This window comes from Pelophylax lessonae, assembly GCF_965119305.1.
Source record: "Pelophylax lessonae genome assembly, chromosome: 7".
Taxonomy (NCBI): Eukaryota; Metazoa; Chordata; class Amphibia; order Anura; family Ranidae; genus Pelophylax; species Pelophylax lessonae.
The window spans coordinates 47,596,209-47,610,740 of NC_138774.1; the positions used below are offsets into that span (position 1 = coordinate 47,596,209).

Sequence of the window (14,532 nt, forward strand, 5' to 3'; positions counted from 1 at the left end):
AAATCATTTTATTTTATTATTATTATAATAATAACAATAAAAATAATAGACCTTTTTTGTATAGCTCCTTTAAAGGAAGTTTCTCAAAGCACATTACAAAGCACACAGGGTAATACAATAGAAAAAAAGAACAAATTATGTGAAAGCTTGTCTTAAGAAAAAATGTTTTTAGATTTGATTCAAATGAGTTTAGAAATGATGACCCTCTGATGATCTTTGTAAGGGAATTCCAGAGTTTTGGGGCGTAGCAGGAGAAGGCTCTGTCTCCCATCGAGTATAGGTTAATAGGGGTCACACACACACGAATATATATTATTTGATGTCCTTTCATAATTTTATTGTATATTCTATATACTATATGTATATTCAGGGCTTTTTTTCTCAGAAAAAGGTGCAGGAACTCAACCACGACCCTGTGTTTACAACAAGTAAAAGTGGTGAGCAGGGAGGACAGGGCCTGAGCCAAAGGTGGTGGAACTGAGTTCCACCGACCACCAAGTTCCAGCTGAAAAAAAAGCCCTGTGTATATTATTCTATACTATTGTCAGAAAACAAAGTGATTGAAAATAAATAAATAAACAAAACATGAAAAAAAAAAAAGCGTCTTCAAAAATTTTCCACACTTTTTTATATTTAATAGTTAAAAAAGTGTGAAGAACCCTCGTATATATATTGCAGGGCAGGCATCATTATAGTAGCGCAACATCGTAACTGTCTAGGCACAGGTCTATAAAGTCACCCCAGTTTAGAACATTTTAGAGAACCAAAGCTATCCTTTAAAATGATTACCTAATCTGTGGCAGGTAATATTTCCAAAATTAAATACAACTTTGTAATCTGCTATAGAACTAATCTAATATTAATAATAATAATGTCCTGTAATTGTTGCACTACAAGTCCCAGCAAGGCAGCTGCTTCATATCATTCTACCACACCTGGGTAGCCTGAGAGAGACAAGACAACATGTATCCTTACCTGCTCTCTGCTTTCTCCGTCTGCTTCTGAAAGAGACCAGAAGCTGTGAAAATAAATGGCTAAACAACGGAAATTCCCCAACTTCCTGCTGGCACACTGTGATTGGTTATTTGCTCAGGATACCTACTGAATCTGGTCTGGGCCGGCCAGGAGGGTTTATTATAAAAAAAAAAAAGACAAATATTTTACAAACACTAAAAAACTTTTCCAGCATGAAATATGTGAATGAATGAGCTTGTCAAGACCAGACAAACTCCAGTACTCAGAAGTGGTCTGATAAACCAGCCAGAACCTTGACGGTAATTGTATCGTTTCCAGCATTCCTACTCTGGTTTATGAGTTACACTGTCTGCAATACAGATTCTTGTACTGTGCTCCACCTACAGGAAGAATTATTAAATGTAAGCACTTTGGAGTAAATTAGGTAAATCAAGATTAAAGCAGTTGTAAACCTAAAATAAAAAAAATAAATAAATAAAAAAACCTGCAAGACAAAGGCATAATGAGCTAGTATGCATCGCATCCTCCCCTTGTGGGCAGCGTGTGCGCGCCGCCGGAGGCTCGCTCCCTCTGTATTCAGACACAGCGGGAGTCGGGCCAGAGGAGGAGAGGCGGTGATCACCGCCGCTCTTCCCCGATCATCGGGGATCGAGTGAGGAGATCCGCCCACTTGTGTAAACATAGCTGAACCTGCAATCTGTGCCTGTGTCACACAGTCCCCTCCCCCGCACAGACATCAGTAAGCACCAGGCATACATTAACCCCTTGAGCACCAATAAAAGTTAACCCCTTTCCTGCCAGTGTCATTTTTACAGTAACAGTGCATATTTATAGCACTGATTACTGTAGGACCCACTGATAATGGGGTACTTTGACGCAGTGGTGGGCTTGAGCACGATATGGCCATATGGTGGGACCAAACCCCCATTTTTATTTATGGATTGTCTCCATATTTGATAGTCATTTATTTTGCATGTGTGCGCTATTCTTTTTTAATATACTGTAGTAATGTCACTGGTACCCCCAAAAGTGTCAAAAATGTCAGTTAGGGGTCCGATCTGTCCGCCGCAATGTCGCAGTCCTGCAGAAAAAATCGCAGATCGCCGCCATTACTAGTTAAAAAAAAAACAATAAAAATGACATAAATTTCCCGTAGTTAGTAGCTGCGATAACTTTTGCGCAAACCAATCAAAATGCGCTTATTGCAACTTTTTTGCCAAACATATGTAGCAGAAAACAAATTGGCCTAAAATGTTAATTTTTAATTTTTTTTTGGGGGGGGGGGGATTTCATATAACAAAATGTGAAAAATATTGTTATTTTTTCAAAATTGTCGCTATGTTTTTGTTTATAGCGCAAAAAGTAAAAATCGCACAGGTGATCAAATACCACCAAAAGAAAGCTTTGTTTGTGGGGAAAAAAGGGCATACATTTAATTTGGGTACAGCGTCGCACGACCGCGCAATTGTCCATTAAATGAACGCAGTGCCGAATCGCAAAAATGGGGTAATATCTTCCGGTCTTAAAGAGAATGGAGAATTTTTTTGTCAAAGACATGTAGCTAAATACATTTTGGCCTAAATATATGACAAAAATTGAATATATTGGATATTTTTTAACTGTCAAAGTAGAAAAATATTGTTATTTTTTCAAAATTGTCGCTTTTTTTATTAATATCGCAAAAAATTAAAATTGCACAGGTGATCAAATACCACCAAAAGAAAGCTCTGTTTGTGGGGAAAAAAGGACGTAAATTTTGTTTGGGTACGGCATTGCATGACCGCGCAATTGTCAGTTAAAGTCACACAGTGCCGAATCGCAAACAGTGGCCTGGATGTAAGACAGCAAAATCCTCCGGTGGTAAAGTGGTTAAAAGTCCCATAAAGGGGGTCTTGTATGTTTGCTAAAATATTAATCTATTGCCTCCAATCTTCCACAAGGCAAGACTCCAGCTACACAAGTATTAAATATACTCAATAAAGTGTATTCTTCGCGCCTAGGAAGGCTAATGGGTGGGGTGAAATTAATAAAACTAAGGGAAAGCAGCTGCTGTATTTTGTATAGAAAGGATTGAAACAGATAAACCCCAAGCTAATTGGGATTGAATAGCGCTTGCTAATAGGGACTGGGAACAGGGAATTACAAATCAAGACAATAATTAATCATAAATAGTGTTGAGCGAACACGGACTGTATTATTCGTGTTCGTACCGAATAATTGGATTTTTGTTACCCGAACACGGACACGGACACTTTACTGTATGTTCGGGTAAAAAATCCGTGTTCGGTCGTTTTATTTCCGGGTTTTGCATGTTTTGGCGCTCTTTTCATGGCGGGCTTTCAACAGCCAATCAACAATCGTTTAACTGGTGTGCCTTAAGCTATCCCAGCCATGCCTGCAAATGTATGAGTAGCTGCGATTGGCCGTCTGAAGCATGTGACCAAGTCTTTATAAGTTCGAGGCAGCCGCAGCGGCGTCATTCTGCTGCTTAGCTCAGGGACAGAGCACACATATGTGCTGGCTGCTGATTAGGGAAAGACAGGCAGGGAAAACAAATTGGTATCCGGATAGAATTTAGGGTCAGGTCGGAGTGTTTAGGCAGGGCGAGTTGTAGGCATTTTAGGGATAGAGTCTGCTGAATTATAGGGTCAGTGTGTTCTACAAACTACAATCGATATTGCTGTGTGGGGTGGGGTCTGCACTTAATCCTGATCTACGATCTCTTCTCAATCCTGTTAGGGAGAGGCTGCTGCTGAATTATAGGGTCAGTGTGTTCTACAAACTACAATCGATATTGCTGTGTGGGGTGGGGTCTGCACTTAGTCCCGATCTACGATCTCTTCTCAATCCTGTTAGGGAGAGGCTGCTGCTGAATTTTAGAGAAAGTGTGTTCTACAAACTACAATCGATATTGCTGTGTGGTGTGGGATAGGAGATAGGCAGGTGTCAGTGATCCACATCCATTTTTCTGTGTGTGGGCTGCAGTGAACACAATCTTTTTGGGGTGCAGTGAACACAATCCTTTTGGGGTGCAGTGAACAAAATCTTTGTGGGGTACAGTAAACACAATCTTTGTGGGGTGCAGTGAACAAAATCTTTGGGGGGTACAGTGAACACAATCTTTGTGGGGTACAGAGAACACAATCTTTGTGGGGTGCAGTGAAGACAATCCTTTTGGGGTGCAGTGAACACAATCTTTGTGGGGTACAGTGAACAAAATATTTGTGGGGTACAGTGAACACAATCTTTGTGGGGTGCAGTGAACAAAATCTTTGGGGGGTACAGTGAACACAATCTTTGTGGGGTACAGTGAACACAATCTTTGTGGGGTGCAGTGAAGACAATCCTTTTGGGGTGCAGTGAACACAATCTTTGTGGGGTGCAGTGAACAAAATCTTTGTGGGGTACAGTGAACACAATCTTTGTGGGGTACAGTGAACACAATCTTTGTGGGTTGCAGTGAACAAAATCTTTGGGGGGTACAGTGAACACAATCTTTGTGGGGTACAGTGAACACAATCTTTGTGGGGTGCAGTGAAGACAATCCCTTTGGGGTGCAGTGAACACAATCTTTGTGGGGTACAGTGAACACAATCTTTGTGGGGTGCAGTGAACAAAATCTTTGTGGGGTACAGTGAACACAATATTTGTGGGGTGCAGTGAACAAAATCTTTGTGGGGTACAGTGAACACAATCTTTGTGGGGTACAGTGAACACAATCTTTGTGGGGTGCAGTGAAGACAATCCTTTTGGGGTGCAGTGAACACAATCTTTGTGGGGTACAGTGAATACAATCTTTGTGGGGTACAGTGAAGACAATCCTTGTGGGGTGCAGTGAAGACAATCCTTTTGGGGTGCAGTGAACACAATCTTTGTGGGGTACAGTGAACAAAATATTTGTGGGGTACAGTGAACACAATCTTTATGGGGTACAGTGAACACAATCTTTGTGGGGTGCAGTGAACAAAATCTTTGGGGGGTACAGTGAACACAATCTTTGTGGAGTACAGTGAACACAATCTTTGTGGGGTGCAGTGAAGACAATCCTTTTGGGGTGCAGTGAACACAATCTTTGTGGGGTGCAGTGAACAAAATCTTTGTGCGGTACAGTGAACACAATCTTTGTGGGGTACAGTGAACACAATCTTTGTGGGTTGCAGTGAACAAAATCTTTGGGGGGTACAGTGAACACAATCTTTGTGGGGTACAGTGAACACAATCTTTGTAGGGTGCAGTGAAGACAATCCTTTTGGGGTGCAGTGAACACAATCTTTGTGGGGTGCAGTGAAGACAATCCTTGTGGGGTGCAGTGAACACAATCTTTGTGGGGTACAGTGAACAAAATCTTTGTGGGGTGCAGTGAACAAAATCTTTGTGGGGTACAGTGAACACAATCTTTGTGGGGTACAGTGAACACAATCTTTGTGGGGTGCAGTGAAGACAATCCTTTTGGGGTACAGTGAACACAATCTTTGTGGGGTACAGTGAACACAATCTTTGTAGGGTGCAGTGAAGACAATCCTTTTGGGGTGCAGTGAACACAATCTTTGTGGGGTACAGTGAACACAATCTTTGTGGGGTGCAGTGAAGACAATCCTTGTGGGGTGCAGTGAAGACAATCCTTGTGCGGTGCAGTGAACAAAATTTTTGGGGGGTACAGTGAACACAATCTCTGTGGGGTACAGTGAACACAATCTTTGTGGGGTGCAGTGAAGACAATCCTTTTGGGGTGCAGTGAACACAATCTTTGTGGGGTACAGTGAACACAATCTTTGTGGGGTGCAGTGAAGACAATCCTTGTGGGGTGCAGTGAAGACAATCCTTGTGGGGTGCAGTGAACAAAATCTTTGGGGGGTACAGTGAACACAATCTTTGTGGGGTGCAGTGAAGACAATCCTTGTGGGGTGCAGTGAACAAAATCTTTGGGGGGTACAGTGAACACAATCTTTGTGGGGTACAGTGAACACAATCTTTGTGGGGTGCAGTGAAGACAATCCTTTTGGGGTGCAGTGAACACAATCTTTGTGGGGTACAGTGAACACAATCTTTGTGGGGTGCAGTGAAGACAATCCTTTTGGGGTGCAGTGAACACAATCTTTGTGGGGTGCAGTGAACAAAATCTTTGTGGGGTACAGTGAACACAATCTTTGTGGGGTACAGTGAACAAAATATTTGTGGGGTACAGTGAACACAATCTTTGTGGGGTGCAGTGAAGACAATCCTTGTGGGGTGCAGTGAAGACAATCCTTGTGGGGTGCAGTGAACAAAATCTTTGTGGGGTACAGTGAACACAATCTTTGTGGGGTGCAGTGAACAAAATCTTTGGGGGGTACAGTGAACACAATCTTTGTGGATTACAGTGAACACAATCTTTGTGGGGTGCAGTGAAGACAATCCTTTTGGGGTGCAGTGAACACAATCTTTGTGGGGTACAGTGAACACAATCTTTGTGGGGTGCAGTGAAGACAATCCTTGTGGGGTGCAGTGAAGACAATCCTTGTGGGGTGCAGTGAACAAAATCTTTGGGGGGTACAGTGAACACAATCTTTGTGGGGTACAGTGAACACAATCTTTGTGGGCTGCAGTGATGACAATCCTTTTGGGGTGCAGTGAACACAATCTTTGTGGGGTACAGTGAACACAATCTTTGTGGGGTGCAGTGAAGACAATCCTTTTGGGGTGCAGTGAACACAATCTTTGTGGGGTACAGTGAACACAATCTCATACTTCTGAAGATTTGAGGGTGCTGCCTGTTTCATCCTCCTCCTCCTCATCCATCCTTTTAGGGGTACAAACAATAGTAATTGGGGCCTAGTGTGCTTCTGTACGTGTGAAAAACATACACTTTTTTTTGATCATATTTCCTATTCCGCTATTCAATAAAAACCTTTGGGGATCAATTAAATTGCGAGATAGTCTGTGTCGGTACGTGTGAGATCCACCTTTCCAAGTTTTTGGGGTTCATCTCATACTTCTGAAGCTTTGAGGGTGCTGCCTGTTCCATACTCCTCCTCCTCCTCATCCATCCTTTTAGGTGTACAAACAATAGTAATTGGGGCCTAGTGTGCTTCTGTACGTGTGAGATACATACAATTTTTTTTGATCATATTTCCTATTCCGCTATTCAATAAAAACCTTTGGGGATCAATTAAATTGCGGGATAGTCTGTGTCGGTACGTGTGAGATCCACCTTTCCAAGTTTTTGGGGTTCATCTCATACTTCTGAAGCTTTGAGGGTGCTGCCTGTTCCATACTCCTCCTCCTCCTCATCCATCCTTTTAGGTGTACAAACAATAGTAATTGGGGCCTAGTGTGCTTCTGTACGTGTGAGATACATACACTTTTTTTGATCATATTTCCTATTCCGCTATTCAATAAAAACCTTTGGGGATCAATTAAATTGCGGAATAGTCTGTGTCGGTACGTGTGAGATCCACCTTTCCAAGTTTTTGGGGTTCATCTCATACTTCTGAAGCTTTGAGGGTGCTGCCTGTTCCATACTCCTCCTCCTCCTCATCCATCCTTTTAGGTGTACAAACAATAGTAATTGGGGCCTAGTGTGCTTCTGTACGTGTGAGATACATACACTTTTTTTGATCATATTTCCTATTCCGCTATTCAATAAAAACCTTTGGGGATCAATTAAATTGCGGGATAGTCTGTGTCGGTACGTGTGAGATCCACCTTTCCAAGTTTTTGAGGTTCATCTCATACTTCTTAAGATTTGAGGGTGCTGCCTGTTCCATACTCCTCTTCCTCATCCTCCCTTTAGGGTAGGAAAAAATTTAATCGGGCCTAGTCTGTGTTTGTACGTGTGAGATACACAGTTTTTTATCCTATTCCGCTATTCAATACACACCCTTTTGGTGTAAAAAACATTAAATTGCGGCATAGTTTGCATATTTGACTGTGAGATACACCCGTGCGATACTGTTGTTCTTTTGTTCTGCTATTCAATAAAGACCTTTCTAGGGCAAGATCTTAAATTTCAGAAATATGAGGAGAGCGTCAAATAGGGGCCGTGGCCTGGGTCGTGGTGCTGCTGCTAGAGCTCCTGTTGCAAGGAGAGGACGTGGTCGATCTGTGCCAGCTATACACACAAGTGAAACACCTTCCTCAAGTGTGAGTAGGCGACAGAACCTGCATCAGTATTTGGTAGGGCATCATACGCCTCTAGAAGTTATGAGGCCAGAACACGTAGAGGCGTTAGTTGATTGGTTTGCTGCTGACAGTGCCTCCAGTTCCTTCACATTGTCTCCCACCCAGTCTACTGCAGAAAGGTCAGAGTTGGCACCTGCAGCCAATGTCCAACCGTCTTTCACCTCACCCCCTTGCAAATCAGGCAAGCAGTCTGAGCCCCAAGCCATACAGCAGTCTCTTATTCTTTTTGAGGACTCTGTCAGCAGGGTTTCCCAGGGCCATCCACCTAGCCCTGCCCCAGAAGTGGAAGAGATTGAGTGCAGCGATGCCCAACCACTTATTTCTCAAGATGAGTACATGGAAGGACCATCACAGCACGTCTCCGATGATGACGAAACGCAGGTGCCAACTGCTGCGGCGTTCAGCATTGTGGAGACCGACAGGGAGGGCAGGGGTGAAGACTGGGTGGAAGATGATGTGGAGGACGATGAGGTCCTCGACCCCACATGGAATGAAGGTCATGCAGGTGACCTGAGTAGTTTGGAGGAAGAGGCGGTGGTCGCACAGAGCCACCAGCACAGCAGAAGAGGGAGCAGGGTGCAGAAGCAGAGCGGCCGTGCCCTAGACACTACGCCTGCTACTGCCCAGCGCAGCAAGGGAACGAGCGCACCAAAGTCAGCTCAAAAGATTTCTCTAGCGTGGAAGTTCTTTAGAAAATGTGCTGATGACAGGACACGAGTGGTTTGCACCCTGTGCAATCAGAGCCTGAAGCGAGGCATAAACCTTCTCAACCTGAGCACAACCTGCATGATCAGGCATCTAAGTGCAAAGCACGAGCTGCAGTGGAGTACACACCTTCAAAACCAAGAAACGTCTCTGGCTCATCCTGCTTCCTCTTCTGCTGCAGTCTCGGCCGCTCCAGCCACCTCTGTAGTCATACCGGCATCTGCCACCCCGCAAACAGATGATCTGTCAGCAACACCCCCACCTGGGTCACCAACAACCATCTCCACAATGTCCCGTGGAAGTGTTCAGCTTTCCATCTCCCAAACACTTGAGAGGAAGAGGAAGTACCCCCCTACCCACCCGCGATCCCTGGCCCTGAATGCCAGCATTTCACAATTATTGGCCTTTGAAATGCTGTCATTCCGTCTGGTGGAGACGCCCAGTTTTAAAAAGCTTATGTCGGTGGCTGTCCCACAGTACGTCGTGCCCAGCCGCCACTACTTTTCCAGGCAAGCCATCCCTTCCCTGCACAACCAAGTGGGGGAAAAAATCAGGTGTGCACTGCGCAACGCCATCTGTGCCAAGGTCCACCTAACTACCGATACGTGGACCAGTAAGCACGGTCAGGGGCGTTATATCTCCCTAACGGCACACTGGGTAAATGCAGTGGCGGATGGGCCTGAGGCGGATAGCAATTTGGCGCATGTCCTTCCACCACCGAGGATTGCAGGGCGCTTCAGTTTGCCTCCTGTTCCTAACTCATCCTACTCCGCTACCTCATCCTCTACCGCCTCCTCATCCGGACAGCGTAATACCTTCACCACCAACTTCAGCACAGCCAGGGGTAAACGACAGCAGGCAGTTTTACAACTTGCCTGTTTGGGGGACAAACCACACACCGCGCAGGAGTTGTGGAGGAGCATGGAACAGCAGACAAATGAGTGGTTGCTGCCAGCGAGCCTCAAGCCCGGCCTGGTGGTGTGCGATAACGGGCGAAATCTCATAGCAGCTCTGGGCCTAGCCGGTTTGACGCACATCCCTTGCTCGGCGCATGTGCTGAATTTGGTGGTGCAGAGGTTCCTTAAAAACTACCCCGATATGTCAGAGCTGCTGCAGAAAGTGCGGGCCGTCTGTGCGCACTTTCGGCGTTCTCACCCTGCTGCTGCTCGCCTGGCAGCGCTGCAGCGTAACTTCGGCCTTCCCGCTCACCGCCTCATATGTGACGTGCCCACAAGGTGGAACTCCACCTTGCACATGCTGCAAAGACTGTGCGAGCAGCAGCAGGCCATAGTGGAGTTTCAGCTGCAGCACGCACGTGTGAGTCGCTCTGCGGAACAGCACCACTTCACCACCAATAACTGGGCCTCCTTGCGAGACCTGTGTGCCTTGTTGCGCTGTTTTGAGTACTCCACCAACATGGCCAGTGGCAATGACGCCGTTCTCAGCTTAACTATCCCACTTCTATGCCTCCTTGAAAAAACAATTCGGGCGATGATGGAAGATGATGTGGCACAGGATGAGGAGGAGGAGGAGGATGATGAAGAGGTAACATTTCAAAGGCTTTCAGGGCAGTCATTCGCAAGGGGCTCCGAGGGTGGGTTCCTGCACACACAAATGCCAGGGACACAATTGTCCAGCAGGGGCACAGTTCTGGAGGATGAGGAGGAGGAGGAGCTGGAGGAGGAGCTGGAGGGGAAGATGGAACCATGTTCACAGCAGGGTGGCACCCAGGCCAGCTCATGGCCATCACTGGTGCGTGGCTGGGGGGATACAGAGGACACGGACGATACGCCTCCCACAGAGGACAGCCTTTCGTCGCCTCTGGGCAGCCTGGCACACATGAGCGATTACATGCTGCAGTGTCTCCACAACGACCGCCGAGTTGCCCACATTCTAACTTGTGCTGATTACTGGGTGGCCACACTGCTGGATCCCCGTTACAAGGACAACGTACCGTCCTTAATTCACTCACTGGAGCGCGATCGCAAGATGCGCGAGTACAAGCGCACGCTGGTAGATGCGATGCTGCTGGCATTCCCATCTGACAGCGGGGCCACAGTGGAAGCACAAGGCAGAGGAGGAGGAGGAGGAGGAGGAGGAGGTCGCCAACGCAACCAGGGCACCGCCAGCACCTCAGAAGGCAGGGTTAGCATGGCCGAAATGTGGAAAAGCTTTGTCAGCACGCCACAACAAACAGCAGCACCAGCAGCTCAGATGGAACGTCTTAGCAGGAGGCAGCATTTTACCAACATGGTGGAGCAGTATGTGTGCACACGCCTACATGTAGTGAATGAGGGGTCTGCCCCCTTCAACTTCTGGGTCTCCAAATTGGGCACATGGCCTGAGCTTGCCCTTTACGCCTTGGAGGTGCTGGCGTGCCCTGCAGCCAGTGTATTATCTGAACGGGTATTTAGCACGGCTGGGGGCGTTATAACAGACAAGCGCAGCCGCCTGTCCAGAGACAATGTGGACAAGCTCACGTTCATTAAAATGAACCAGGCATGGATCCCACGGGACTTTTCCGTACCTTGTGCAGAATAGCAATGGATACCGACCTTACCCACCCATTGTTCCATTTTTGCTCTTTCTCACTCTTTTGGGGTGTACCCTCATTTAAAATTTGTGAAAAAAAGCAGTGTTGGCTACCTCGTCCTCCTCCTCAGGGCCAGATTAACATAGGGGCTATTGGAGCTGCAGCTCCAGGCCCCTACCTTTTATATAGGCCCCGGGTTGGCCATATTCACTGTGACCGCTCTTCTGTCACTTGTAAACACAGAAGTCTGGCTTCTATGCTCGCTTCCCCAGGCAGCACCCTCAGAACCTCCCCACACAGCGCGAAGGCCTGACAAGGAGGGACAGTTGCCGATGCATGGATGTGTTTATGGGCTTCAGAGACAGCATCCCATGTTGAATTAGGCATGCATGGCTGCACCCTTCCTCCTCTGGGTGCATGCCAAGGCACGGCCCTTAAGGCCCTTCAAAATCCTCAGCACCAAGACCATGATGCTCTTAATCCGGCCCTGGTCCTCCTCCACCGCCGCTTCCACCTACACCGCCCATAGGTGTGCGCAGCCTATTGCATTAGGGTGTGCACCCCAAAGTTGAAATACACATGCATGTGTTTGCCTACATGTACATGGCCCCGATACATTAATCTCCCTGCTGGCAAAGAGAAATAGAGCAGAGCAGGTCCGAGGGAGATCTTTCCCATCTCCTCACTGGCAAACGGAGCGATAATGCTATGTGCCCTAGGTGATTAGGGTGTGCCCAGGTACACCCGACACACCCTGTGCGCACGCCTATGACACCGCCACATCCACCACCACCTCAACCTCCCTCCTACTCCATATGGGCCTCGTCCTTCAGAGATGAAGAACATTGTTTTATTTTTCTGTTTTTTTTTTTGTTGTTTTAAGTTATTTCCCTATCCACATTTGTTTGCAGAGCACTTGCCATGCTCTTAACTATGTTTTGCTGCCATTTGCAGCACTCTAGCCCTTTCCATTGGTGTTTTAGAGCCATTTTAGTGCCTTAAAGTTCGGGTCCCCATTGACTTCAATGGGGTTCGGTGTCCGGGAAAAGTTCGGTAAAAGTCCGGGACACGGACCCGGACTTTTTTTTAAAGTTCGGCCGAACCCGTCGAACACGGACATCTAGGTGTCCGCTCAACCCTAATCATAAACTATCATAAACTAAAATGTCACCATTGGTGACATTTTAGTTTATGATTAATTATTGTCTTAATTTGTAATTCCCTGTTCCCAGTCCCTATTAGCAAGCGCTATTCAATCCCAATTAGCTTGGGGTTTATCTGTTTCAATCCAGCTACACAAAGCTTCTTAGAAAATGTCTTGTGTTTTGAAGAAATACACGAAAAAGTACATGTATACTGTATATATTTTGTCTTAATTTCTACATGCTTGCATGGAGATCAGGAGAAATTACAAGAAAGAAAGCAGAAAATAAACTTTCTATGGTTGTGGGAGACCAAAATTCATGAAACTTTTAGAATAGATTTGGGAAGCTGAGAAAAATCTCTTTTTACATTACGCTGTCCACATTAACCAGTTGCGGACCGCCCACCGTACATTAACTGAGGTAAGGCGGGCGCTCTGTGACACTAGGTACGTGATCTGACATTTGCAGGTCTGGGGGGGCACGCACGCGCTGCCGGCGACTGGCTCCTGCTGTGATTATACGCAGCAGGAGCCCAGCGATGGGTACCGCGGATTTGATGTCTGCCGGCACATGCCAATTAGACAGGATACAGGCAGAACAACAATATGCCTATGTAAACAAGGCAGATTTTTTTTTTTTATTGAGAATGTTTTATAGCAGAATGTAAAAAAAATATTGTTTTTTTTTTTTTCCAGAATTGTTGCTCTTTTTTTGTTTATAGCGCAAAAAATAAAAAACGCAGAGGTGATCAAATACCACCAAAAGAAAGCTCTGTTTGTAGGAAAAAAAAACACGCACATCGCTGCAACACAGGAGTCCAATTTCTCCACTCAAGTCTCTTTGAGTTGTGAGTATTCCATACTCCATCAAGTTCTCATTATTTGATCGAACTTTGCAATTTAAACCATAGGGCCATGGCATATTTTAACAACAGTGTTCTTTTATAGATATACTTCGAACTATTGATCTCTGAGGAAGGGAGATGTTGCTCCCGAAACGCGTCAGTTCACGATGATATATATAAATTTCACTGTTATGTCAACTCAGTATTATATTATATTTATATTTATGTCTTATCTGAAATTGAGTGGTTACACCAAGATGTTTTCTAACATGTGATTCAATTTTGCCTGTGTTGTTCAATATTGACACTATAGCCGTTGAGCTACGTCATGTGCCATTGAGCACATGTTATTTATTTGTATTTTTACAACCTGTGCATACCTTGCAATAAAACAAATATTGCTTTTATCAATTGTGTACTTAATTCTTCTCCAGCCTCCGAACACACCTCACACAAAGTCCCGCGGGCCAATTTTCTTGTTTGCATGTATATTTTGGGATGGAGGAGTGTTTCGGTGGGAACCAGATCATTGCCCCTTTTTTTGAATTTATATTAGGGTGGAAGACACCCACTGTGCCCACTAATGATCTGGCTCCCTCTCTGGCTGGAAAAATTAAACCTTGGTGCCCCTCCTTTTTCCTTATAGGTCATTCTAAACAATTCCCTCAATTATGCCATATGCCACTATGTATTGAGCCTTTTATTCTGTTATGCATATTACATCCAATGGTTTTGATACAATTGATTCACTGTGTGCTGGATGTTGCTAGTTCTGGTCCCGGGAGCTGCGATGTGCGAATAGGGAGGCTTCGTCTCCCTTGCTGTCCCCGCCCCTCCCCATCCATGGGAGGAGCGGGTCCACCTGCACATCGGCGTCATGCCGCACCCCCAGCGTGATGCGTCGGTGTTATCACTGACGTCACCGCGCTGCATGCGTGCTTACACATCTACGGGTTGGAGAGGTCCGCCTCCAGCGCTCCTCTCCTCCACGAGGTCACAGACGCCGCCAGTCTGACTGATCTCTGCATACCCGCTGCATGACGTTAGGGTCCCTCCTGTGCTCCCAGTCTCGGATCCAATTGATAGGTCAGTTGCTGTGTCTTTACTGTCCTTGCTCGCACTACTCTCTCCCTGCAATTACCTTTCTCAGGGTGGTCTTTCTACATCTC

General features: G+C 45.9%; 1 protein-coding gene across 1 annotated transcript in view; it reads right to left on the reverse strand.

Annotated features, from left to right (window-relative positions):
* LOC309560455 (uncharacterized protein) overlaps positions 1-14,532 on the reverse strand; it is a gene marked incomplete at both ends in the record, with an annotated part of 203,085 nt that overhangs the window by 95,227 nt on the left and 93,326 nt on the right. Inside the window, one exon of the mRNA XM_082264089.1 lies at positions 976-1,018. Within this exon, the coding sequence (XP_082120215.1) occupies positions 976-1,018 (43 nt within the window). The remainder of the gene's footprint in view (positions 1-975; positions 1,019-14,532) is intronic.